The sequence below is a fragment of the Dromaius novaehollandiae genome, chromosome 3 (assembly GCF_036370855.1).
Source record: "Dromaius novaehollandiae isolate bDroNov1 chromosome 3, bDroNov1.hap1, whole genome shotgun sequence".
Lineage (NCBI taxonomy): Eukaryota > Metazoa > Chordata > Aves > Casuariiformes > Dromaiidae > Dromaius > Dromaius novaehollandiae.
Window position 1 is genome coordinate 50923834 of NC_088100.1, and position 26077 is coordinate 50949910.

General features: G+C 42.7%; 2 protein-coding genes across 12 annotated transcripts in view; one reads left to right on the plus strand and one right to left on the minus strand.

Moving 5' to 3' along the window:
* The window catches only part of ARMC2 (armadillo repeat containing 2), a 72130-nt gene extending 66628 nt beyond the window's left edge, over window positions 1-5502 (plus strand). For all 8 annotated transcript variants that reach the window (XM_064508857.1, XM_064508861.1, XM_064508863.1 and 5 more), the window contains one exon: window positions 1305-5502. In XM_064508857.1, coding sequence (XP_064364927.1) covers window positions 1305-1441 — 137 coding nt within the window. In that variant the 3' untranslated portion in view covers window positions 1442-5502. The remainder of the gene's footprint in view (window positions 1-1304) is intronic.
* Window positions 5503-7458: 1956 nt separating this feature from the next.
* SESN1 (sestrin 1) overlaps window positions 7459-26077 on the minus strand; it is an 85591-nt gene continuing 66972 nt past the window's right edge. For 2 of the 4 annotated variants that reach the window (XM_026119962.2, XM_026119965.2), the window contains exons 2-10: window positions 17042-17107; window positions 15870-16070; window positions 14783-14965; window positions 12991-13233; window positions 11541-11688; window positions 10613-10725; window positions 10182-10372; window positions 9796-9940; window positions 7459-8589 (exon numbers count right to left, since the gene is read on the minus strand). In XM_026119962.2, the coding sequence (XP_025975747.2) occupies window positions 8503-8589; window positions 9796-9940; window positions 10182-10372; window positions 10613-10725; window positions 11541-11688; window positions 12991-13233; window positions 14783-14965; window positions 15870-16070; window positions 17042-17107 (1377 nt within the window). In that variant the 3' untranslated portion in view covers window positions 7459-8502. Of the gene's footprint in view, window positions 8590-9795; window positions 9941-10181; window positions 10373-10612; window positions 10726-11540; window positions 11689-12990; window positions 13234-14782; window positions 14966-15869; window positions 16071-17041; window positions 17108-24488; window positions 24584-24813; window positions 25013-26077 lie in introns of those variants that run through there. The other 2 variants (XM_026119961.2, XM_026119968.2) reach the window with 2 other exon arrangements.

Here is a 26077-nt window from a genome sequence, read left to right on the forward strand (position 1 = left end):
TATTGCAAATGACATCTTCTCTTTATGCAGAGTCCCATTTTAGACTAACATTGTGTTCTGCCTTTGGAATCTATCTCACAATCAATTCTCCTCAACATCTCTTTTACTAATTTAGAAGCACTCTGTAGTAGCGTGGAGGTCAAGTGCTGTTTGCAGTTGCTGGGAACTTTCTGTGCAATGGAGCCCATTACCACGTAGGAGTAATGTAATCTCTTCCTTTATAGCTGTTACAGCTCAGGCCAAGTACTCTACATAAGGACCTTTTCATTCTTTTAAATGTTAATAGTTGCTGTTTGAGGATCTTTTTTTTCTAAATAAAGTTTGACTCCAAGTGTAGGTAACTGAAGTTTCTCTTTAGCTCCAATTTTGTGTCTTACTTGCTGTGGATGTGCAGTAAGCTCTGTTACAGAGTAGTGTATTTAACAAATTGTGAATCTGGTGCTCTTCCATAGTCTAGGACAAAGATAAGTCATGATGCCCATTGGGTGGAGGATTGTACTTTCATTTTAGGTCAGTTTATGGCCTGAAGGCTATCAAATATCCTTTCTCTTGAACTGTACTAAGCTCCTGTCTTTAAAACATTTGTTCACCTTTATCAGTTGTATTTGTAAAGTAGATTCCTGATTCAGGAGCATGCTTGCAGTTGCAGACTGATTTGTTTCTTCTGTAAGGGTTTGTTTCTTTGCCACCTTCAATGCCAAGAAAAATGGAGGAGAAAAAAACGTGTGTAAAGCAAGATGACTTCCTTTCATTCCTAACTTTTCTTCTCTATTAAAACTGTCCTGTTATTTTTATTTATGAAGTATATGAAGAAGGGAGGGCATCAGTATTATATTAACTAATATGGGCCATGTGCTTTAGGTGTGATAGCAGATATAGTTTGAAACAGATTACACAAACCATATTAGGAAAGTGGTATGTGACAGGAAAAAACATAGCTGTAGTTAGATGAATTGGATTACTTACATTAGCAAAATTTATATGGATAATGTTCAAACTCAAGTAGTTTCCAGGCTGACAGTCACAATAAATGCTTGACTTTAGACACATAGCTTTGCTATTACCTTTGAGGTGTGAGAACAGTAGAACCCACAACACCTTTTTTACTGTTTTTCTGACCCTAGCATCCTTTATTTTCAATTAAAGCTAAATCCCTCAGAGAGTGATGCTTAATTTAATTTAAACAGAGTTGCTTTTAAGCCAAGAACATACACAACTGATAAATTGCATGCATTGTGGTCATAAAATAAATAGTTGTGTTTATTTTTATTCAAAACTGGTCATGATATTTTCCTTGATTACAGATGCAGAGCTATCATTGGATTATAGCCGTGACAGAGATATGGGAGACCAGCACAAAATATATTGGGAAACAGAATTCAAACCTGTGGCAGAAAAGCTTCTTGATAGAATTCAAAGCCTTCACTCCTCCCAACTATGAATATTACTCCATTTTAATCAGAGGTTGCATAAGGAGTATTTAAAATAGCTGAAATGTTTGTAGGTAATAACATAATGATAGATGCAAATAATAATATATTGAAAACAGCTACAAAATAATTTTTTGTGATGTGGATTGTACAGTTATGTATTTCTAATGCACTTGTGCACTGTCATTGGTAAGCATGTTGGAGAGCACAGGAAAAGTTAATTTTAAAGGAGTAGAACTTGACATTTATATAGTGGATACTATTTTTTGAGAAACTTGTATGAAATTTCTGTGTGTATAATTAGTTTTTACACTATGTTTGGGCTTATCAAGCAGCTGTTCAGTGTGATTTGTCTAATAGTTACATAGTTTCTTTGCTGGCAAAATGAAACAAAGCTTCTAATTTTAAAAGGTAAATTACCATTGGGTACCTGGATCTCTGTGATACCAAAGGGCTACGTACTGTAAAAGAATGTTATATGATGCAAGCCACCTCTACCTACAGACTTTGACACACTGTTTTGTCTTTTATATTTTGTTTTTTATAAAATTCTGCAACAGAACAACTGTAATACTAGTGGGGCATTCTGGTGTATTTTACTGTCATCTTCATTCTTTCACAGATGCTTTCAGTGGTCAGGAGGAAAGTTGCTCCCCTTCCCTTCAAGGAGAAGCCTTTCTTTACTGATACTGCATGGTTAGGGTATCCCAGCTTCCCCATTGGTGCTCTTGGGATATAGGTCCAGCTGTATTGGAAAGAGGTGTCTTTCTGTGTTGGGGCTTCGCGTCTTAAGGCAAAACGCCATGACCCTGATATCATACTTCAGCTAGTCTGCTGTGTTCTTCTTTCAGTTGTTCTTTCATTGCCCAGGAGCTGCACATATGCCAGTACTTTTCAGGTTTTCTAGGCCAGCTGCCTCCCCTGGGCCTATGTCCCCATCCAAGGGGAGTCCCGTAAGTCCTTTATGTTCCATCTCACTGCTTCTGGCTGCTTTTACTGATCAGTTTTTATCCTAGTGGTGTGTAGAAGTCCCTGTTTGTAGCTCATGGATTAGTTCAGCAGGTGCATGACTGACCTCGGGCTGTACCAGCCGAGTTGGCTACTGAAAGCTTTACAGACCTGACCCATTTGTCTCTTCTCCTACCTCAGACTACTAAGAATAAACTGCTGTACAGTGAGTGCTGGGCTCCTGGCTCTTATCCCTGGGGGTCAGTAGCCTCATGCTGTACCGTATGTGCCAGGAGGGCAAGTCTCCAGCCTGGCGATTACTGCAGAGGCTGAAGGAATTTATTTTTCTGAGGCAGCAACTCCGAGCTCCCGCCGTGGCTCCACGGCATGTTTGGCAGCACCATGACCGGCCCATCCAGGTGTGGAGGCTGGGAAGCAGAGGAGAGCCCTGCAGTGAGTGACTTCTGGAGTGTGCGTAGCAGCCTCTGTCACTGCAATCTGCAGAGGAGACTGCTCAGCTGTTGAGTATGGTTTGGCTCTAAGAACAGCTCTGCTGAACTCAAAAAGATCTCAATTATTATTCTTTCTTTGGCTATTTTAATTTTAGCTGAAGTTTAGGGAGAAGATAAACAGCTTCAGAGCCACATTTGCTTATTGGAAAAGAGAATGGATTTGCTTTTAAGGGGTATTAAGGAAGGGTTGATGTAAGTATTCCCCTGTGAGAAGAGTGCTAGAGGCATTTGTTCTTGGCATTCACATCAAAGCAAAAGGCAAGCGAACACCATGCTGTGTAATGCAGGGTGGGAATGCAGGGGAAAAGGCCTTGTGGCCAAGTGCTGTCAGTAGGTCTAATCAGAACTGACAAATGCTGGAGATGTCAGAAGGCAGCCTGATACTGACTTTCTGCTCAAGGCCATGAGGTGGCAGTAATGGAGGCATTTAAAATCTGTTCAAGGAAAATGTTAGTTATTTCAGTCAGTACCAGTCAAACTCCAAACAAAGGCCTGGAGCCCTGTGAAGAGTGTCCTCTAACACAGGCAAAATTTGAATATTCCACAGTGAGGAGAAAAGCTGGGGCAGCCTGGGTGTTTGGCCTGTGACAGCTCCAGAAAAAGCTCATTCAGGTAAAGCAGAGAGGGCAGCAGAACCGCAGTGCACCTGAGAGCACATCTAGCAGTGGCTCCCTGGCTCCTGTGGAGCTGTGCCAGTCCATGCTTTTCTCTGAGCAAAACTTGTGGGTAACAATTTTGAGCCCTGAAATACTGCATATCTGATGTACTCTTAAAGCATCTCCCACCATTTGATTGTCTTTGCCACAAATCTCAATTCAGAAGCTCTCTTGGGATTTCAGGAGCCCATTCCTGTACAAGGACCAATTTTTTAGCCTCTGTCACTCTTTTTTTTGGTTGGTGTTTTTTTTTTTGCAAGAGGGGTGTGTGGGTGTGTACATGCCTACAAAGTTTTGAAGTGAAACTTCACTGCAAAGATGATGGAAAGTCAAGCACTGATGGTGATGAATGTTCATTGCTACTCAGTGGGCAGATGGATCTGCTGTGCTCTTCTAGGCACAGATTAAAAAACAAAATCCTCTGTGGGTATGTGTGTGGATTTTTTTTTTGTTTTTTTTTTGTTTTTTGTTTTTTGTTTTTTTTTGAATGGATCATGCCTTGGCCCATGCAGTAGCCAGCCATTTAGTTGCCTCCACTTGCGCTGGTGCAGACATGGTGTTTCCATGCTGTTGCTGGGAGTGATGGGAAGTGCAGCACTGCCTCCTTCTGTGCGATGAGTTGCCTCCTGCCAGGCTCCTCCACCTACGTCTTCCTTTGGGGAAAGTCACCAACCCTTGACATGCCCGTGACAGCTGAGGATCGGGGGCGTTGCGGCTGCACGTGGGCTGCTGCACTTTGCAGCTGCAGTCTGAGGCTCTGCAGGAGCCGCCTGTGAGCTTCCTGGGCTCACAGCCAGCAGCAGCTGAGGGCATCTCATGCCAGGCCAGGGAGAGGGGCAGTGTTGCCCCTCAGTCCTCATGCCCTGCATGCCATGCAGCTTCTCCTCTATGTGGTGATGGACACTTCCATGGCATTTTTGATAACTTAGGGTTTTCTTGTTTTTTAAGACTGTCCTCCACCAACTTTAGTTGCCACTGTACTTCACAGCCTTGCTCCTTCTCTTCTACTAGGGAGCACAAATGCCTCAACATTCTTGATGGAAAAATCCCAGATATTTTTCAGGTGTCTCTCAGCTGTATTGTCTTGCTACTTATGCCTCGTTTCTAAGGGGCTCTAAACACTAGGGAATGGCATAGCCTCTGACAGAGCATCCATTTTGTTTTCAAATGAAAGATCTCTATTTTTATTGCAAGCTACCTTAAATGCAGGAGAAAAAAAACCTTGGTGCCTGTAGGCCTCCTAAGAAAGCTCAGTTGGCTGGAGAGCATGGAACTACTTCATAGAAATTATGAATAGAATTACCCTGGCATAAGTAGGAAAAGCGGGTAAATGCAGGTTTCTGAGCTTCCTCATCCTCATTAAACTGTGGTATCAAATTATCCCTGTTGAGGGTGGGTGTTGCTGAGTGAAATCGGTAGCTACCATTTGAAATCCCTTAAACAGTCCAGTAATAGAAATGCTCAGAATTCAGTGTGCATGTTGAAGCAGGAGTTTTTTTGTTTTTGTTTTGGGTTTTTTTTTTTTTTGTACAAGCAGAAAAGTATCTGCTTGCCTTATCACAAGCTAGCCTGATTTTTCTGCCTTCCAGTTTAGAGAGAGATGCCATGTGTTTGTGCAGCAAGGTTATCAGAGCTCCTTAAAGGACCTTCAGGTAAGTCCTGAGAGACTCCTAGCATTTCCCTTGTGTAATGCAGGTCACTGCTTGTAAGTCACTTTCAAAGTGTGGATTCCCATGAGCTGGTCTTACATCCTTATCAGTTCTTAAAAATATTCAACTCAACTCCTTCCTCTTTACCATGTTTATATTACTGACCAGTGTATGCACCCAAATGACTGCTGTGTCTGACCACATAAGAGACTAACACAGAGGCCAAGTTGGGGTGCTTTTCTACTCATCTGCCTTTTTTTTTTTTTTTTTTTTTTTTTTTTTTTTTTTTTTTTTTTTAAAAACAGAACTTACATAATTAGGAGGTAACCTTTGTCAAGTTTGACTGAAACTGGACAGTGAGTTTAAAAATTATTAGAGGGAAATCAATTAGAAAAAATGATATCTACCTAAGGTAATGAAGCTGATTGAAGGCAACCTTACAGTACTTTGTCTTCTCCAGTTGTGTACAATTGGGATTCTGGTTTGCAAAAGGAACTGTGTACAGCCCAGGGCTGATCCATGCTTTAGTCTGTCCTTGGATGTATGAGAGTACTTGGATAAAATGCACCCAAAAGAATTCAAATGTGAGTGGGGTGTTAATGCACCAGCAGTAAAATGGCTATAAACAGGCCCTTTCTCCAAGGTAGGTAGCTTTATGTTTAGTCCAGATCACACACTCATTGCTGTGTTTGAGAATATGAGTATGAAGCCACTTGCATGTTGTAGTGGTATACTGCTTGGAAAGGGAGATGGTGTACTGCTTGGAAAGGGAGAGTATGTACATGCACCTGTATGCATCTGGAGATTTCTGGCTGGAAACAGACAGTTTACCCTTGAAAAGTTTCATGTCTACCTCTAATTGAAAAAAAAAAAAGGGGGGGGGGGAAGAATCAGAAGCTGCAGGAACTTCATTTACAGATTGGGAATATGCTTTTTGTACGTCTTTAGGCATAGTTTAGTTTTATGATTTGCCCTTAAACAGGAAAGTTTTGCTCTGTTTTTTGGAACTTTAAAAAATCCTGTATTTTTAGTTAAGAGGAAATAGCAGATGCTTCCTGTTAGTCACAATTTTGTGACAGTTTATTAATTGCTCTCCCCTAGATCATTTTAGATATTTTGGTTTCTTGGACTGTAAGCATAAAACTCTTCTCAGAATGTTCTGCCATTATACTGGGCTTTAATTTTCAAGTATTGTTTGCTTGGACTCCTTAGGAGGAGTAAGAATGGACAGTGCAGCCTCTTTCCTTATTTGTCATGGCAGCACCTGTCTCTGGATGGATCTACAAAGCAACTGTACATCTTTATGATGAGCAGTTTAAGGTCATGGACATCACGTTTGTAAGGGCTTCACTTTTGTACCAAAAAAAAAAAAAAAAAGTTTGGTTTGCATCAGAACACTGTTCTTAGTGCTGTCCTGCAGGAATGGGTGACTATTCTATCTTACTTGTAACAGAAACCCCTTTGAGCTAATTGAGAACTAGGTCAGGGAACAGAAGTCTTAATTTAATTCTGCATGTGGGCTTGGGTAAATCCCCATCTTTCCTGCCTTACAAATAAGGATGGAGAGGTACCCACCTCCCTTCTTGTAGGCAGGTAGGAGTTTCTACAACACTTGAGTGTAGAAAACCTCATTACACACCCAGCTGTAGGAACACATCCAACAGTCTGTCAGTCATTTGCAACAAGTTCTTCCTCCATGGTACCTCTTGCCATAAATTCCTGTCTGACTGTGCAGTTCTGATTAGCCCTTCTTATGCCAGATATCCTTTTGGCACTAGCCCATGAAAATTAGCAGCCTAATCTGGAACTAAGTTCACTACTAGAGGGTTTTAAATTCAGTTTAATTCTCCAAACAATATTTAAAGCTAGTTACTGAAGAGAAGAAGAGGTGGTTATATAAAAATACAATTGAAATCTCCAACTGTATCACACCATCTGTGAGGAAAGAGAGAACTGATACAGCAGCGCCTGCCTGACTATCGGATGGATGACTATGGGAACACTGAAAACAGCGGGAGGCTATGCTTATACAAGAGGAGTTCCTTCTGTAGTTTCAGTGAAGATCCAAGTGTATTTTTTAACTTTTTCTCCCAGTGTTTTAGATTCTCTTGAAAAATTCACAGTTGGTCATTTTAAGAATGTTTGCTCAGTTACTGTCTCAAATATTTAAAAATCTTTAATATATCAGATCCATAAATAAGACAGCATTGTAAACCAGTGTGAACACAAGTGTAAAGTTAAGTAACACAAACACACCAAGAGGAAAAGTTGTTACCCTTTATTTAAAAAATACCAATACTGACAAATTTATAAAGCAATTCACACTCATACAAAAGTATTCATGTGTTCTCCAAAACCACTTTATATTGAACGTCAGCATTTTAATCATGTTTTGATTTACTAAAAATAGATGTTTTTAGCCTAGTTATTTAAGCAACTGCAAAAATCGGTAAGACCAGCATTGGGCATGTAATGCAGTAGGACCGTGTGGCAGTCTAGAACGACATTCCCATACTTTGTCCTAGCTCCTGGACAGGTATCAGTTCATCCTTGAAAAACAGGAGAAGGAGCTATGTGACACTTCATGTAGTTAGACATCTAAAAAGCTCTGAGGACTGAAATCCTCTTCTTTCCATAGGAAGACCATTGCACTTTGGAGCTCACCAAACAATGCTGAACAAATGTCCTATAGCATTTTAAGGCTATACTACATGAGCAAATTGACTGCTATCTTCCAAATTGTCAGTGTGGACAGAGGAGGTTTAGTTCTGATTAAAAAATAAAGCTAAATAACAAGGCTTTTTTGAAACCACACACAATAAAGGCTCAGACAATAGCAGTGCTCACTTTCACTTTTAGCTTAACTGGAACAGCCTGCATCTGTTCACTCCACCAGCACAAATAGCAGCATCAAGATTTTCTAGAATTACTCTTGTAGGGAAAGCAAATTTCATCAAGTCCCACTTCTTTTCACACTCCAACTCCTGTTGTATTTGCCTTAATACAAGATTTATATATCTATCATTTGCTATATTGCCACAAGTTCATAAGAGTGTCCCGTGCTGTCTAAAGCCAAAATACCATGATCAGGCAGCACTTCTGCACAACTCTATCTTTTCAACTGCCAAGCGTTCACTGCCTAGTGGTGACAGCAGTGATATTCCAAACACTGAAATAGCTGAAACTAAAGGAGTTATGGCACAATGGGCGTCTGAATTTATAGCTACCATTGGTCCTGAGGCTTTGTAGCTTCCTCTGCCATCCTGCAGCCGTGGAACATTCCAATGTCGACGGGCGGCCGGAGGCATCAGGTCATATAGCGAGTAATAGCTCTCAGAGCATAAAGTAGTTCAGCCTGCATCCGAGCTTCTACCAGAAGCAAATTAACATGGACCTTTGGGAAAGAAAAAGATGTTGTGCTTTAAAAAAAAATCTGCTCAAAATAAAGTTACTTTAGCAAAAGGAAGTGCGTGGGGCTGTGGTTTTTCATACTCATTTTTTGCATTAGCAGCAGGGGAGCACTTAGCATGTTACAGCTACCCCAGTAATTAGTTACATCTGTAAGCCTTTGCTTTTTCAGAAAGCTTTAACACTGCAGTACTGCAGCACAGTGCAGCAATTGCTTGCAGACTACATTTAAGCAGAGCCAGGTTTAGGGGAAGAGGTAATATCCTTTAGGCGACCAACTGGTTTAGCTGGAAGAAGCAGACAAGCTTTCAAGCACACAATCCCCTCTTCAGCAGCAGATTGTGCAGCTTGCAAATAATTGTTTGATTTGAGTTTAATTAATTTAACCAGTTCATTAAAGGCAAAAGGGTGGTTGATACCTGTGGAACAGAGGGGGGTGTTAGCAAAGGAAGAGGTGATAAGCTCATTTGTCCCTGTGGGACAGAGAAAGACACATACACAGAGGTAATTATCACTTGAACAACATGCAGTGGTTAGCTGAGGTGAAGCACAAGAGAGATTATAACATGCCATAAAACCATTATCTCTATTGGATATTATGGAGATGCAAAGTTTCAGATTTTAAAGAAGGCTTTGTGTGCTTGAAAGCTTATCTCTATCAGTCAAAAAAAAATACTTTCTATATGAAGCATTTTACCTCCACCCTTAAATCATCATGGCTGCAGTGCCACTATTTTAATTGGGTATCTCCAAACTATCTTCACAAGGCGTTTAATGAGAAATAGAGCCTAAGATGATATTTACACTGACTATAAGACTGCTAAGACCTTGGCCAGAAAGCATGCTGCCCTGGGTCTGAGGGCAAGGGATGGATCCCACATCATTTCCCTTGCCTCGCTGGGTCCCAGGCAATACTAACTGACAGCAGAGAAGAATGCTGCAGTCGAGATGAAGCTTGAAAGTGTTCCAAAACAAAGCTATAGGCACCTAGCCTCCCCCTATACTTCCGTGTTAGCTAGCAAACATTCAGTATGATAAATGATTTTACTCTGAGAATTACTATACCTGCTAACAATTTTACTGAATACAAGCAGAATCCAACTGAAGCTTAAATGCTATCTGGGTAGTTGCAGCTGCTAGTGTAGCAAACAGATGTACCTACTGTGCCTCCCAGAATACATGCAAACTGTACCTTCTCAGAGTGTTCGAACTGCCTCCAAAAGCTGTCATACATTCTTTTTGTGGTCTTTTCGGGAGTGCAAACCACAGTCTTGATATAAACTTTAAAGCTGCGGTCCAACAACTGATTAATTTCACCATAGTCATAATCATCATATCTGTTCAGAATTGAAAGAAAAAGACTTTCATTTTCAAGAACCATTTTTTTCACTTGCATTGCTTGTAAGTTTCTATGGGAAAGTAAATTACTGTATGATGACCCTTCCCCATCATATAGCAACAGACCAGTAAAAGATGCATGTATGTTTGCATAATAAATGGCTTTGCTCCAATCTGGGGGAAAAAAAAAGCCAACACTAACAAATCTGATGTGTATAGAACAAAAGTGGCAAGACTGACCTTATTCCAAACATACAATGAATATAGTTCCAAATAGCTCGTCTTAGCATTGAGGTATCCACATCTTTGTGCATGGCCATTGTGTTGTAAGTCAGATTATAAGCAATATGAAACTTTTCATCAAGTAGTTGTCCCACATCTGGGTAAAGACGATTAACCAAGGAATAGCCATGGTCTTCCCAGGAATAATCCTTAGAATAAATAAAAATGCAGAATGGAGCATATCAGAAATCAGCTTTTGAAGGCCTAGCTAGTGCTTTAATGTAATTTATCTCGGGGGAAATAATCCAGTGTGGGGGTTTTGTTTGTCTGCTTATTTTTAAGTCTTCTCAGACATGGGACAGTAACAGCACAGCGATTTCTAGTTTTGGCACCTGCAGAAGCAGCAGATGACGCAGTACACTTCCGGCGCCAGCCCTCCACCATGTTACCTGGACGCGAAAGGTGGGCACATGCATTCCGTGCCTGGAAAAGTCTTTGTAACCATAGCTGGTATCCTCAAAGTGGCGAGACACATCTCTTGCTGGTGCCGATTCTTCATCTTCTGTTCAATTTCAAACAGAATTGCACAAATTTCAGTCAGAACACGAACTGGAAGAATACTACAGATACATGAGAGTCTCTGTGCTTTTAAAATAAACGCCTTGTTTCACTGGACTACTTGTATTAAAATTCTTCAGTACAGCTTAGTGCAACTGCAACTATGACTTTTTAGAGGCAACACTTTGAAAAACATTCAGATTCTTTCTTATAGGGAAATATCTTTTCCTCTTTTGTGTACCAGTCTTCTCCCTACACCCCAAATCTAGAGGATGCTCGGCTCCTAACTCAGGGGGCCTGTAAAAATGTCAAGGGAAAATATGTTTTGAAACAGAGAGATTATGGAAAAACAGACCTGCAAATCTTCTATGCCATGTTTATTTTAGAGAGAAACTGTGGAAGAACACACAAGAAAGCTAAGCTTGTAACAGATTAACTATCATTTCAGAGTCATCTGAAAAGTAGTATTTTCATGACCTTAAATAGCTAGGTGTCTTAAAGACTTTTTTTTTTTTTTTGAACACTGTCTTGTGAGATTTGTGTTTCACATTTCTGTTGGAGGTAAGTTTCTAGCAAATATGTATTGGTCAGTGAGTATTATGGTATGTTTGAGAGATGCCACAAACCTCCACACTACTTTACTTTCAAGTGTTTCTGGAAGAAAACAAGGCACTCAGTCTTGATCCCTTTAAAGTAATGGTACTGGTTTTGAAACATCTAATAAACCTTTTTTCCCCCCTCTTGTTTGGTAATAAATATTTCTTCAAGTAACTTGGAAAAGTCTAAACAAATAGATATACTACATCTATACATCTCTACCTGAAGAGCACACAAACATGCTTTCTCTCTTCTCTCTTTCAAAACGTGTAGCCATCTCTTCTTGGCTGGCTTCTTCTTCATCTCTGCACTCCTGTAGCTGCTTCATTTTCTCCATAAGAGCTTCAACTTCACAGACAGACTCTGTAATCTTGAAAGGAAGAGAAAAACATGTCAGTCCCCTCTGTAACAAAAACTGACGTTTACAGTAGAAATCTTCAAGCCTGAAAATTTAAACTCAGGCTGTGTCCTTTGTTTGCCTCTTAAATACTGATTTTTCTAGGAAAATAGCTCTTGAAAGAAATCTGCATTGACCCAACAGTTCACATTTAGTCATCATCTTTTCTCAATTAGATCCCTGATATTTTTAGTATATTTGGAGAGTCACAGCTTTTTGGAACAAGTGGTTCTCACACTAAAATGAAAATTATTTCTCTTGCTTAATCTAAATGTTAAACAACTGAAAAATAAGGAGCTGTAACAGAAATTCTGATAGAGGAAGTAACCACAATTTACTACCCAACTGTATTTTTCCCCTTCTCTGCTCACAAATATACCAAAGGAAAAAGGAAGAGTGAGTGTAAATGCAGGTTTTATGAAGCCTCAAATGACAGCTAGTGCAAGCTAATCCTATTTCACAAGAGCTGTTTTAACACTGTCATGACACACTATTAATTCAATAGCTGGTCATGTAAAAATCCATCAGCACAAAGCAAAATGAACTTATGTTCAGCTTACACTATTCTGCCCCCTTCCTCTCTACCTTTCGCCATCAGCCTGCTGCTTCAGAAAATCAGCAAGCTCATCAGACAAAATGCAAATGCCACCCACGCTAGTGCAGAAAAGTCTCACAGGCAAGGAACGCACACTGAAAGTATCCTGTTGTCATTGTCCTTAAACCAATGCTCAGTTCACATCATGATTTTCAACTGCAAGTAGGTACAGATCAGTGCCACTGCACCGAGCAGAGGTGCTGCAGGCAGGAAGTGTTGTTTCAGACACTCAGTCAGAAAATTGTGAATGATCTGCTGTGTGGTGTATCACAAACACCTTGAGGCAACAAAGCCAAAGATGGGAATCAAGGAGTCGGATCTCCACTGCACAGATGAAAAAAGGCATTCCTGACCACTGCTGCTCAGGACATGTATCCTGAACTAGCCAAGGCCAGCAGTACTCTCAGGCTGCCTATCTGAATGGCGAGAGACAGAAAACATGCAACAGAGAGACTGTATCTCTGTCACTTCCTTTGGTAGCTTCCTCCAGCTCGCCAGTGACATTTCAGCTTCATCTAAATGCATCTTTCTAACTGGTTAGTCCTCATCTTGATTAGCCTGATCAACTGTCCCACTCTCACTGAACCGAAAGAGGTATAGACGTGGGCATCCGCTAGGTATGAAGTTCACCCAGAAACTGTTACTATTGAAAGAGACAGTTTGTTCAGACATATACTTACTGGAATACTTCCAGCAGGGCTGGCCTGATTCTCATCCATCCCATGGTAACCATTTGTAATATCACATATACAATAGTTACTGACGGAAGGGGGCCTGAAAGTGTGACCACCTTCACAGTCAATCTCTGGACTGATTCCACATCCAAACGTGAAGGAAGCAAGGGAGTGGTAGTGTGTGAGGAGAACTACTGCATGAATCAGCTCTGCCAGGGACCAGCTGTTCTCTTCAGTCTTCAAAAGTTGCTTTAAAAACAATGCAAGACAAAAGTATTGATTTTAAAAAGTGGTTCAAATGACTCTACTACCTACTGCAGTAAAGTTAAAATAATTTATCTACACATTTCTTTGCCAGATATTTTTCCAAGATCCACAACTGCTTCCTAACTCTCTGCTGCCCTTAGCATGCTCGGTGTCCTGTTACCAGGTTACCTACTACCCACAGATTCACATGGTTAAGCTGTGTAGCAGATGACTTCTCTCTCCACCTCCAGCCCCTAAACAGTTATTAGATCAGTTGTGGTTTTTACTTTGCACCTTCAGGTTTCTATTAAGGCCAGGCTGACTTGTGTTGAAATTTCATGCCTCTGATGAGGATGCAAACCACAACAGTCACTTGTTTCTTCAACTGATCCTTACAGTCTCAGAAAATCCTGGACAACAACTTGCAGATCAGTTGCATAAAACCCTGATATTAAGGCAGGGCTTCCTCCATCTTGTCGCTGTGGGTGGAATGCTCTACTTTTGTTGAGGAGTTTCAAACCCCAGCTTCCCCTTCGGGCAGGAAAGTGTGGGAGGTTCGCGGCCTTCTGGCAGAGCATGTGCCCTCCCCCACAGCCCTGCATCTTGCCTTCCAGCAAGGTCTGCTGCTGCCTGTCCACCTGGCAGACAGCACTGAGCAAGTCCCAGCACCCACTTCCTCATTGCTAAGGTTAAAGAGCAGAGGAGGAAGACTTGCTCCAGTAAACACAGCCAGGCCCGGGTCAAGCTTGCCATGCCAAGAGAGCTGCCATCACAGCACATCCAAAGTTGGCTCCTCTGGGTGACCATCAGAGGAGAGAGCAGCAGAAATAACCACTTGGAGAATTTGTGCCAATTCCAGCAATCCCAGCTGGCTGTGCAGCCGCTGCTTCCCCTGGGTTGTTCTGCCAGCCGGCTCCCTAAACAGCCTGGGCATGAGTCTCCCTTGGCATCAGTCACACCCCCAAATCGCAGTGCAGAGCCAGGCACAGGGAGGGGGGCTGTTTGACAAATGACTTGCTCCCAGCCTCTTATTTATGAAATCTGCTTTTATAAAGTTATCTTAGGTGCAAACACCAGGGACTCAGAAATGCCTGCACGGAGATTAGGTGAAGAGATCTGAAAACTACAAATTTGAACCAGGAACAACTGAGACAAAAATATGCTGGCTTGTGTTCAGTCTAACCTCCGGCACCATCTCAGAAACGCTCAGGGCTTCTGCTTACTGAAAGCGTATGACTTTAAGGAATTGCACATCTGTGCATGCTGTCATCACGCCAACACAATTCTGACATGACAACTCTGAAATATCAGTGTATTGTCAATTAAGTTTGTTAGTGGTCTGAGACCAGTAATGCTAGTTTGCTAGTTTTGCGAGGGTATTGCAGGGCTTCAGCACAAGTGATGTATCATGCCATATCCCAGCAATATAACATTGAAATAAAAGTGACTAACACAGAGCACCTTTCTCTGTCTGCCTCTTAACCCTACGAATCTGTGATTGCATTTACTGAAAAATAAGGGTACATTCCATGTTATTTAACACAAGATTTACCTCAATATGCTCTTTGGTGATGAGCCAGGGTCGGTGAGCCAACATTTTGTTCAGTTCTCCTAAATTTTGCAGTTTTTGAGGTGCGTTTTCCAAGCCATTCAACCATTTGGGGTCTCCACCAACATGAAGGAAGTCATTCACATGGAGGTTAACAAGGTAAGAGCACTGATGTCTTGCCGCAGCCTAGAAAGGAAAACACAACTATGATATAGAAAACAACTGCAGTGAGTGAGTGCTTTATGATAAATACCACAAGTCATCATTTCCTCCAAGCATTCAAAAATAAGACTTGTGGTGTTCAAAGAATGAAAAAAAAAAAAAGGATGGCCAACGCAGTAGCCCATTTTGATTATTGCTCTAACAACAGAAATATTCTTCATTCATATAAATTCTAGCAATGCTGGTTACGGGTGCAATACACATATGTCCAGGGAGGAGAGGTACAGGCATAGATTTATTGTATGTCCTCTCCAGTATGGTAGAAGCAGGATTGCCTCTAGCTGAATCTTTACCACCTAAAACAAAGGCAGATTGCAGAATGCAGAACCAGAGAAACTATGGGCAGCTTTTCAGCAGAGAACAGATCACCTAGTATTTCTCCAAACAGTAATACCTTCCCCATCAAATGAAGACAATCTTTAATACAACTTGAAAAGGCAAAGACCATTGCACTAGCAGATTGGAAATTATAAAACCAACCACTTCTGACAGACAACTTGTTCTGAATTTAGAGATTCAGAAGTGGATGGTGCAACTGCTGAGTTAGAACACACACAAATAAGTTGTCTTGAAAAAAAAATTCTGAGATACTAAAGAAAACAAGAGTAAACAGTTGTCTTATTTTTATAACAGAGGTTTTTCTCTCTTCCTCACATTCCTACCGAAACTATGAACATAAAGTACTGGTCTTATGTAACAATTTGTAAAACAGACACAAACAAACCTACTCTGCTTTTCCCCTTAACTTATGACGAAATGCCTCTCTCCAGCTAGAAACTACAAAACACAGTAATAACTGCTATAAAAGAAGATCAGAGATCTCTGCCAAAGTGGCTGTCTCTGCTTGCTGCTTTATGTTCCAGCATACCATTATCCCGATGTAGTGTCGGTAATGAAGAGGGAGTGGACCATCCATCTGCAGTAGATAGTGCTGAGTTTTTAGAAAGCTTTCAAGATACTGTGGGTGGAAAACCATCACCAAGGTAACATTGTCCAATCGGCCCAATGTAGCAAAAGAATCTGCAAACAGCGTGTGCATCATGGCGTCTTCGTTTCCCACTTGAATGGTCTGATTTAACAGAAAGAAGCAATTTGCAATATTGTCTGGGAAGTACCAATAACTTAAATACAGTAAATATATTACCACAGCACCCAGAGACCCCAATGAAGTTCTGCTAAACATACACCAGCAAGAAATTGTATAATAAATCTATTAATGCCATTAAATCAGTGTACAAAAGGCAAGACACATAAGATACTCTTTAACATCTCTCATTTTGGAGATCACAATGGTTACATCAGCAAAAGGAGATTTTTGCCGTTACACTTTCTCATGTGCAACACTGACTTTTCACTTTTAATTGTTTCATCTTCACTTTCTTGAATGCCCCAAATTGATCTAACTTATTTATCTGTAACAGCAACAGACAAACTGAATAATCATTTTTACTGAGGAAAAAAAGGGAAAGAAGTAAAAAGCTAGCTAAGATGACAAAAGAGAGAACTAAAAGGAAACTGAAGCTTAAGGCTCTAAAATTCCTAGAAAACCACAGGCATATTACAAACCTTTCGTCTACTCCAAAGTCTCTTGCCAGCCCACTGAAACAGAAGCACCAGAAATGCTCAGCCACAGCTCTTTGAAGCTTGTCAGGTTATTCAGAACGGTAGTGACAGCTCAAAAAAAAAAGTAACAAACCTCAGAGCAGAGGGGCAGGTGCCTTGTGGACCAGCAGGGAACTACATCCGGATGCTCACAAGGAGTGGGAGTTTGCAAACAGACACTCTTATGGAAAACAGTATTGGGTTTCTCTTAGGCTAGATCAGTAGTACAAGAGGTGTCATAACTGTTCCAAAGTCCCCTCGGGATCTCATGGCTTTGTACATTAGAACTGTGGCCAAAGTCTCATCAGGATTGAATGTGATCACTACTGAAAACGTTTTACAGTTCAGCAGCTGTCCTGAAACCAAATGTGGGTTACTACGAAAAGGCTGTTCCTTAAAAGCATAACGTTCACTGTGTACTTGAAAACACCATCGCACCTCCTTCTCTGGGATGAATCTGCTTGGTCCGTGTCCCAGTGGTCTAGGAATTCGTATTCCAAGTTCCTAGAAAAGAAAATTACACCATCTCAGCATTTAGTTATAAACAACTTTTTAGCTGTGGTTGCAAGAAAGAAAAGAATTCCTCATTCAGAGCTGGGCTTATTTGGGTGCTTGTGGTACCCTTATATGGGTACTTTTACTAGTACCATTTGTACAAATGCAATTATTTTTCTACTAGTGCTTCATAACTAGCCACACTTGTTTACAGTTGCTGGAGTAGGGCAGCATACTAAAAACTCAACAACAAAGGCCCTACCAACCAAAGAAAATGCACACGAGTTTATGCGTACACTACAACCTAGTTCACAGAAAATTTTTGCATAAAGCATGTTTTGGCAGGGTGTCCAGGACAAGTAGTTCAGTACATAGCTGGCTGCTATGTGGTTATGCCACCGATAGAAAACGAGCCTGATGCATGTGTGTACATCCGCAGTAAGCCAGCACATAACATTCTGTGCATCTGTCAGGAAATGAAACAGCTGTAACCCTAATCAGATTTCTTTTTCCCAACCTCAGAGAGGTCTCAAAGTGCTGAAAGTACCTGATCTACGTTTGCATCTGCCTTCTTTTCAAGACAAGATAAATAGCTATTCGAGTTCACGAGGAGGGAAGGGATTTTTGCCCAACCAGAAAAGCAAAGACATCCTCGCACACACTTCTGCGGACCTTGGCACAACAAGGAGGCAGGATATCGCCCCAGCAGTTCACTGCTTGCACTCTCCCTCCTCAGCTAGATGAAGCTTCCTACTGAGCTTACAGCACCTTTGGGCCCTTTGCGCGGCCAAGGAGCAAGTTGCATTAAAAGACTTGGGCGCGCCTGTGGCCTGCCAGTTAGGCTGTTCCCTTGGGAAGGATGGGAGCCCTGGTTCAAGGGCTGTTTCTGCATTTGGCACAGAGCGGCTTTCAGAGGAGGCACAGCAGAGCCCACGGGGCACGCTCCAGGACCGATGATGGAGTGCATAAAGCGGGACACAGCCTCACCCCTCATGCTCGCCCGCCTCGCTGGCTGGGAACCACACCAGCCGAGGGGACTCGCTGCCAGCGGCTCTCTCGGATGGATTATTCTCCACCTAGTGGCACAACCTTCCCATGAAGGATGGGAGCACCTGCCGTCACCCAGGCAGCTCCCACGGGGGCAGCTGGTGGCGCAGTGCTTGTACAGGTAGAGGGAGACGTGGGATGAAAGCTGGGCACGGCCCCGAGACCCTGCCTGCCGAGCTCTAAACACTAGATCATAAGCTAACAGCAAGGGCTCCTTCTTTCTTCCCTCTCCTCCGGCTATCTTTTAAAACATCTCAGTTGCCTCCATTTCGCAGACAGCCCAAACCACACAAAAACGTGCTACACATTTTCTGAAATTACCAACCAGATCAAGGCCCTCAACTGGGTTTAGGTGAGTAAATGCTTTCTTGAGCTAGTTCAGGCTCGACAGAGCAGAGGTGCACCTATAGGTGCCGTAAGTCCCGAGCTCAAATGGAGCCCCTAGATATCGCCTGCTGAACCCAGTTTTAAACTCTGCTTCTCATGCAGTGAACTTGTGCAAATAGAAACCTCAGCTAAATTCAGAAAAAGTGCAATAATAAGTGAGACCAGTATTGCTTGTTTATAACAACCTTTATCTAAGTGGGGAAAATGTAGCAATTTTATTAATCAGTTACTGTTCCCTGAACTTTCCCCTAAGATTAAAAAACAGCTTCAGAAAGCTGGAAACAAGCAGTGCAGATCTAAGTCAGGCTACTCATCAGGGCACCGACAGTCTCCAGCTCCGCTTAAATCCCAAGTCAGATGCGCTTTCATTTCTCAAGTCTTATTTGGATAAAGCAAGGTCAAAAAAGCAGCTCTTACTGCCAGTCTTTTCACGTTTTCCACAGGACAGTAAAGTTTGCAAGGTAGCTGCATCCTGCTCAGGGTCCCAGCACTCAGCGCAGGGTGCAATTTACAGTCCCAAACACTCGCTTGCCTCAAAGCTCTCGCACAACTTCTTATCTTGGCTGCAGCTATGCTAGCAAATTAGAGAAACATCTTACATCCAAGTGACAGCGAGAAAAAAGGCTGTACACAACATTTAATTTAGCAGATGTCTGCAGTTGTCTGCCAACTCAAACACTCCAAGAGAAATACCTTGAAGTTTAATTCCTGAACAACTACGTTTCAGCCTTCCCCTTTCCCAGAACAGTCGCAGGAAGAATAAAAACAAAATTCCATAACCTGAGATCCTGCTAATCCTGAGAGCCTGCTGATACATTTTGTATCACAGTCTAAAATACCTAAATACAGTTCGTATTTTTTAAAGTATACAGGGGTGAAACAACTACTATGATAATGCTGCATATGACAGCTTACATTAGAAAGATATACTAAAGTAAAGAAAAAAAAATCTCCGCAAAGTGACTTTGGGTTTTCTCTTTTTTTGGGGGGAAAGGGAGGATGTAGAAGGAGTTGCCGCTTTTCTCCTGGGGAAAGCAAGTATCTCCCCACAGGCAGGGCACCAGCGCAGTACCTGAGAAGCCGGCACTCAGGTCTGCTCTGACCGAGACGTCGCAAAGGGTTTGTGAACACGTCATTTCTCTGGGCTTCAGCTTCCCATCTGCAAAATGGGGGTAAACGTGCTCCTTCCAGAGGGCATGGAGAGAAAAATATGCTTATGGTCAAAAAGGTGCTTGGTCACCACAGTCGTGGGGGCTGTATTACTTCGGACCCATAGGAAGTCTTCTGATAATGGCTATTCTTCAGTTACAGGCTGTAACAGACCTGTTAGAAATGGTTTCCACTCCTTGTCATAAGCAGCATGTAATCAAAATCTCCTAGGACTTCAAAAATACCAGGCATCTCCAGGTAGTCCCAATATCCTAGCATTTCAGATACTATACACACAGCACAGTGCTAACTCTCAAAACACTCCTGGAGGATCCTACCCTTAGTTTTGACCACATGATGCCCTTCACTAAGCCTCCATTTTCCAAATACTTTCAGCTCAAGGAGCCCCGCTCTTCAGCCTTCTCCTTCCCCTGCAGAGCCCAGACCTGTGCCTCGACTCAGGCGCAGCCCCGCGGTGTTCCTAGGGCGCACCTCACCTTGCACACTGACCAGCGGTGCCAAGCCTGAGCAGCAGCTGCGAACAGCCAGTATTTATTTTGGTTATTACAAAAGCGCAAGCAACTTTCATGCAATTCCAGACCATCAAGTCACACACCTAAGTGACTTGAGTGCTGCGTTTTCTACATCAAACTTATCCTGTCTTCTTTCCTCCTGTTTGTTATCCTTGCCACACCACTTCCTTCAGTCTAGAAACTGCTGCTGAACACAGCTCCAAGCTCAGCAGAAAGCCAACCACAACTGGGGCTTCAGGTGCAAACAGTAAGTAATAATAATCCTTCAAAAGCACTCCATCTTCAAAGCCAGAATATAAAAGCCAGCTGGTTGCAAAGCTGCACATCAAGGGTGGACCTGATCTCACCATCGGCACTCAGGAACCTCAAGAGCTGCTGGAGAGGGGCTGGTCTCGCTATCCAGCCCACCACTGCTCACCATCCAGAGGCACCTCTAGGCTGGAAGAGACGAACTCCAGAAATCAGGCAGAAGTCACCTCTTTTCCCTTCCGTAATATAATTATGCTTCTGCACAGCCACTATTATTATTTCCAGGGAAACCATGTTCACTAGATACCCATCATTTCTGAACCTACATGGCCCCCATCACTGCCATATCTGAGCATCTCACACCTTTCATATATTTAATCCACGCAATATTCCTGCCATGTAAGGAAAGTGTATTACCTCCCATTTAAAAAAGAACTGAAATGCAGAAAAGCTACACATCTAATTGAGGCTGCTAAAGGAAGATCAGAGGCTTGAGGCAAGATCTCTCAAGTCACAGGCTAATGCCCTAACCATTAGGCTAGATGTCTTTTCAGAGAGACTTCTTCAACCAGGAAGAGTGTTTTAGTTTATGCAAATTTACACCACAAAACTGAGCTTTTCAGAGTGGAGACATGAGAGTTAATGAGACAAGACTGCAAACTGAATTATAGTTCCCAATTACCATTCTCTCTCAATCTGGTTCATTTAGTACATCTACCTCAATGGTGCCAACCAGACCAAAAATCTGTACTGCATGCACATACATGCTGAGAGAAGACCACTCATTATAAAACCACAAGCATATATAATTTCCCTCTACTTTTGGCTTTTCTATAACTTGACTCTGTCAATCAAGCCCATTTTTTTCGCTAAATTTTTTAGAAGTGTCTTGTCAAGACAGCATTCCTATCAAACTCCAGTAAAAGCTTGGAGTGGAATGAAAAGCTGAACTATAAATGTTTAAGGAACATTTTTTAATACCTAACGAACAACATGCATCAACTCCCTTAGTAACAGATCATCATGTACTTTGGTTTTGATCTTCTTTAAAATATAAGAGAGAGGGAAAAAAATGGATATTTCTAAACAGACACCCAATATGAGAAATTCCACCTTGAAATACTGAAGCACAGTTAAGCTGCAAGCAGAAATGAAGGGTCTTTAAAACAGGAATGGCTTCTTAACCTTCCCATAGCTGCTGCTCCATATGGAGCCTAAAATGCTGTTCCTGACCACTGTCCCTCCCTCACCACTGGCTCACAGCAGCTCAAGGTCTGCCTCCTCTCACGAACCCCCTCCCAAAACTCAGTTATAATTTTATCAGATGAGGATGGTGCCTGTTACCAAACTGTTAACTTTCAGTTATTCAAGATTGATGAACTGAGCACTAACCATGAACCACAGCCTTCAGACTGCTTCCCTGGTGTTAACACAGCAAGTCATTTTGCTCCCCTCAAGTACAGTTGGTACCAATATCAAAAGTTACATCTCCCACAGAGACTTATTTACAGATGTATTTAAGCCCCTCTAAACAGCAAAACAGAACATTTTATCATAGTCAAACCACAGGCAAAATAGAAATATAATTATCAATTTACTTCACTAAACCACATCAGCATTAGCATCTTCATCTGAACCATCTGTGTCTTGATTAAGCACCAAATACTGCTAGATTCAAACAAAATTATACAAAAATCACAAGATGTAATGCAAAATAAAACAAAGAAGAACTCAAAACACTTAGGGAAAAGGAAGTGAGTTTGAGGAGACCTTTTTTTGGTAATATCTTCCTAGACAACCAGTGGCCATTTCACATCATCAAAGCACATTCCTATCCAAGCTCAGGATTAAGGAAGATGCAAGAACTGTAAGCTGAAAACTCCTCAGCTAAATTCCTTGGTAGATTTACAATTTAAACTTTGTGTGTCCAATGTGCCAGTGCTGAAAAATCAGTTTAGCATAATATGATAAGCTTTGGAAGCTGATATTTAAAAAAAGAAAAACTCATTTAGCACTTTTTCTTATGGGATGACGTGCCACATGGGATCTAAATGACCAAAAACCTTGCACTGCATTTTCAATGGAGACTTTGGCACTGACCGGTTTAAGAGGCTCCTTGATGCTGCTGTAGCTGCTTCCCCAATTCCCCTTTAAAGGTTATTGAGAGCAAGATCTCACTGGAGGGAACGCTGACAGGCTACAAACTTGGCGCTTCCTTGTTTAGATCTTAACGACAACAACTGACACCCTGGCATCATGGGACAAGTGATTTTGATCTTCCTGTACTCTGTCACCGAGCTGATACATACTCAACTGAAAAGCCGTATTTTCAGTTCTGCTAAACACAGTAACCAGTGGGGCCTGATCACATGGGTAGCTTCTGGAAATAAATGGATTAAGAAATGAAGAGTTGGACTAAGTATGAAATGAAGAAATGGACTAGGTATGATTAACCATTCTCCTACAAACACTAAAAAAAAAAAAAAAAAAAAAAAAAAAAAAAAACCCCACAACCCCTACATCTTTTCTAAACACGGGGCTAAGTAGAACTGGCAGTTTTTCCTATTTTGTTCAACATATTGCCCGAATCCAGAAGTATTTCCGACTGCCACTGCTTTCTCAGACAAACCACGACTGATGTTAAAGTGGCAGAAAAACAACCCAGAAGATGCTAACTCACTCTAAATTTTCACCCTGGCTTCATTCGCTGGGTATCTCAGAACCGCCACCCAGCTAAAGCCCCGGACATGTCTGCACATGTAAGCCTCCCCACAACTGAAAACTATGTCACTCTGCTGCAAAGGGTCTAATTCAACAGCCCTGCTGCTCTCCACCTCAGTTAGAGCACAGCCAGTGTCCAAAGGTTTCTATTTTAAACAGAATACATTATTCTTATATTACTTTAAATATTTAAGTTACTTTAATTAAAGTATCAGGAAGTGTATTTTCCCTGAATGTCTCGAAATCCTTTAAAATATCAGACATTAGAAGCATCCTGAACTACTTTAGGTGACTTAACTCAATACGCAGATCAAGGCACCGGGTAGGTATGTGCCCAAGGTCACACATCCTTTCCGCAGTGGAAGGAATAAAACCAAAGCTGTGACTCCTCCATCTCACGCGCTGCCACCTTTTCCCTGGTGCTCCTCTAGGATGAAAGGTCCACCTGGAGCAGTCTCACGGCACCTAAGTGTTACCCGTTCTTCCGCAGCAGTAAAAGCTCTTTTTTAAGCTCCTGAGGTGGCTCTGTGACATAACTGTCTAGAGACCATAACCAATTCACTTATGATATGAGCTCACTGAAACCAAGAGTCTGAACTTAAGTGATTTGTATCTCACTTTTCTATATGCCAATTCAGTAGTGCACGGTGGAAATAAAGAAGTTTCAAAGGACAAAGGACTTGGAAGGAAGGAGGGCAATTTCCATGCTGTAAACAGTGTTTAAAACCCAATAAATCAGGGACACAGGAGGAAACAACTTTGCACGTCACAGTTATCACTTGCATCATGTAGACTGTGCTGCTGCATTATGTCAAGGCAAAGCACTTTGTGCCTAACAGGTACTGTGCATGTACGAACCAGCAAAACACGAAATGCTTTCCCTGGCAACCTGCAGCAGAGTTTGAAGATTCAAAGCTTTTTTTAAAAAAAAAAAAAAAAAGAAAAGAAAAGAAAAGAAAAGAAAAAGAAAGTCTTAGCACGGTGAAACGAAAGCCCTCACAAAAGACACCCAAAGCAGCACTCTTCCCAGCCCCGAACAGCGCTGCCACTTGCTCGCAGCCACAGCAGGCGCTTCCCCGCGGGAAACGCGAGATCCCCCTCACGGCTCCCGACGGCTAAACCCGCTCTGGGCAACGGCGGAACGACACATGGGGCAGCTCGGATGCAAAAGCCAGCTGCCGCGTCCGACCGCCCGGCCAGCAGAGCACCCCCAGGCACCCCAGCAGTGCACAGCCCCTGCTGGCAGCGGGGCAGCGCGGCGGGGACCTGCTCGGACCAGCCCCCCGCCGCCCCCCGCCGCGTACCTGCTGCTGGGGCCGGGCTTCGCCGCCCTGCTGCCGGCGTGGGGCTGCCGCTGCCCTGGCCGCCGCGCCGCGGCACTGGCGGCAGCAGCGGGGCGGGCCGCGGCCAGCCCTGCCCGCCCGCCGGGGGAGGAGCGCCGCCCGCCCCGCGCTCCCCACCGCCCCGTTTGGGGGGTCCCCCGTCCCCCCCCCCCGCCGCGGTCGTGCCCGGGGGATGCCAAAAAAGAAACCAAAAAAACAGGAAAAAAAAAACACAACAGGGGGGGCCGCAGCCGCCCCCGGGGAAAGCGGCCCCCCCCGGCTGCTCCGCGCTGGGACCCCGAAATACCTGCTCCCTGCCGGCCGGAGCATGCAGGGCCCCCTCCGTCTGGACCCCAGCCCGCTCTGCTCTCCCTCCCGGCATCCAAAAGCAGGCGGCCCGGGCAAGGCTTTTTTTCTTCCAGAAGGCCACAGCTCCTTTCGTTACTCAAGAGTCTCTACCTTCTCCCGAAGCAACAAAATACGCCTTTCAAACGGAGGAATCGCAGAAGGTTAGCACTTTGCAGCTATTTGTGTGACTAAGTATACTGCTTCAGAAATTTGGCCTCGTGCCTATTCCCAAGATCATAACAGTCCTGGGCAAACATATGTTTTGCAATCACATCGGCAAAACACTCGGCCTTTGTTTGCAGCAGTTTGTACTTCTCTCATCGACCCCCCAGGGCTATAAACTCCAGCCAGATGCCTTCATCTCCCACCTCTTTTGGTTCGGGATTTTATGGCATCAATTATTTCAAAAGAAACAAGCCCCCGGACCAGACCACATGATTTTTAGTCTTCCAAAGCAATCTAAGCTGTATAAAGCTAAATTCTGGTAAATCATTTTTCCTCAAGTTTTTTGAATTAAAAAGCATGACAGACCCTAAGAGGAGAGCTTCTATCACTTTTTTGATAGGAGGAGGCTGGGACAGCTATAGACCCAATTTTGAATGCTAATAAGCTATCTAATAACCAAGCAGGGAAATTCCATGACTCTGAACTTTACACTTCTGTTAAATGTAAAACTGAACACTGGAAAACTGCTTGGGCTGTTCCTGTTGTGGGTGTACGATTCTTGCAGCCAAACGCAGAAGCCACCGAGGACAGCACTGTGGGGGGAACGTAGCAGCATGGCTCCAGGCACTAGTTCTGCATGTTGCTAAAGCTGAAGCTTTAAAGGCTTCCTTTCCTCCCCACTTTCCAAATACCACCACCTCCCTGTGCCATGCAATCAACTCTGAAGAGGCAAGGGATAGTTTCTACTTCTGAACGTTTAGCAGCAGTATAATATTAAATTACCTAGAGATGTGCAGGTACCACAGCTCCTTACTTGGGGACTTGCCTTTGAGTTGGTAAGTCTCTCCAGATGAAATTAAGTGTGCTTCATGCCTATTTGCACTTCATAAAGCGCTCAAGAGAAGCGCGGAAAAAGAAGAATGCAATATTGCCAAGAAAGGTTACGTTTTGTGAGCTAATAAAATAAATTAATAAAGAATGCTGTTTAACTCCCACTGACTATTTTCTTACTTCAGGCCAAAACATAACACAGAGACAAGGAATGGGCTCCTCTTGCA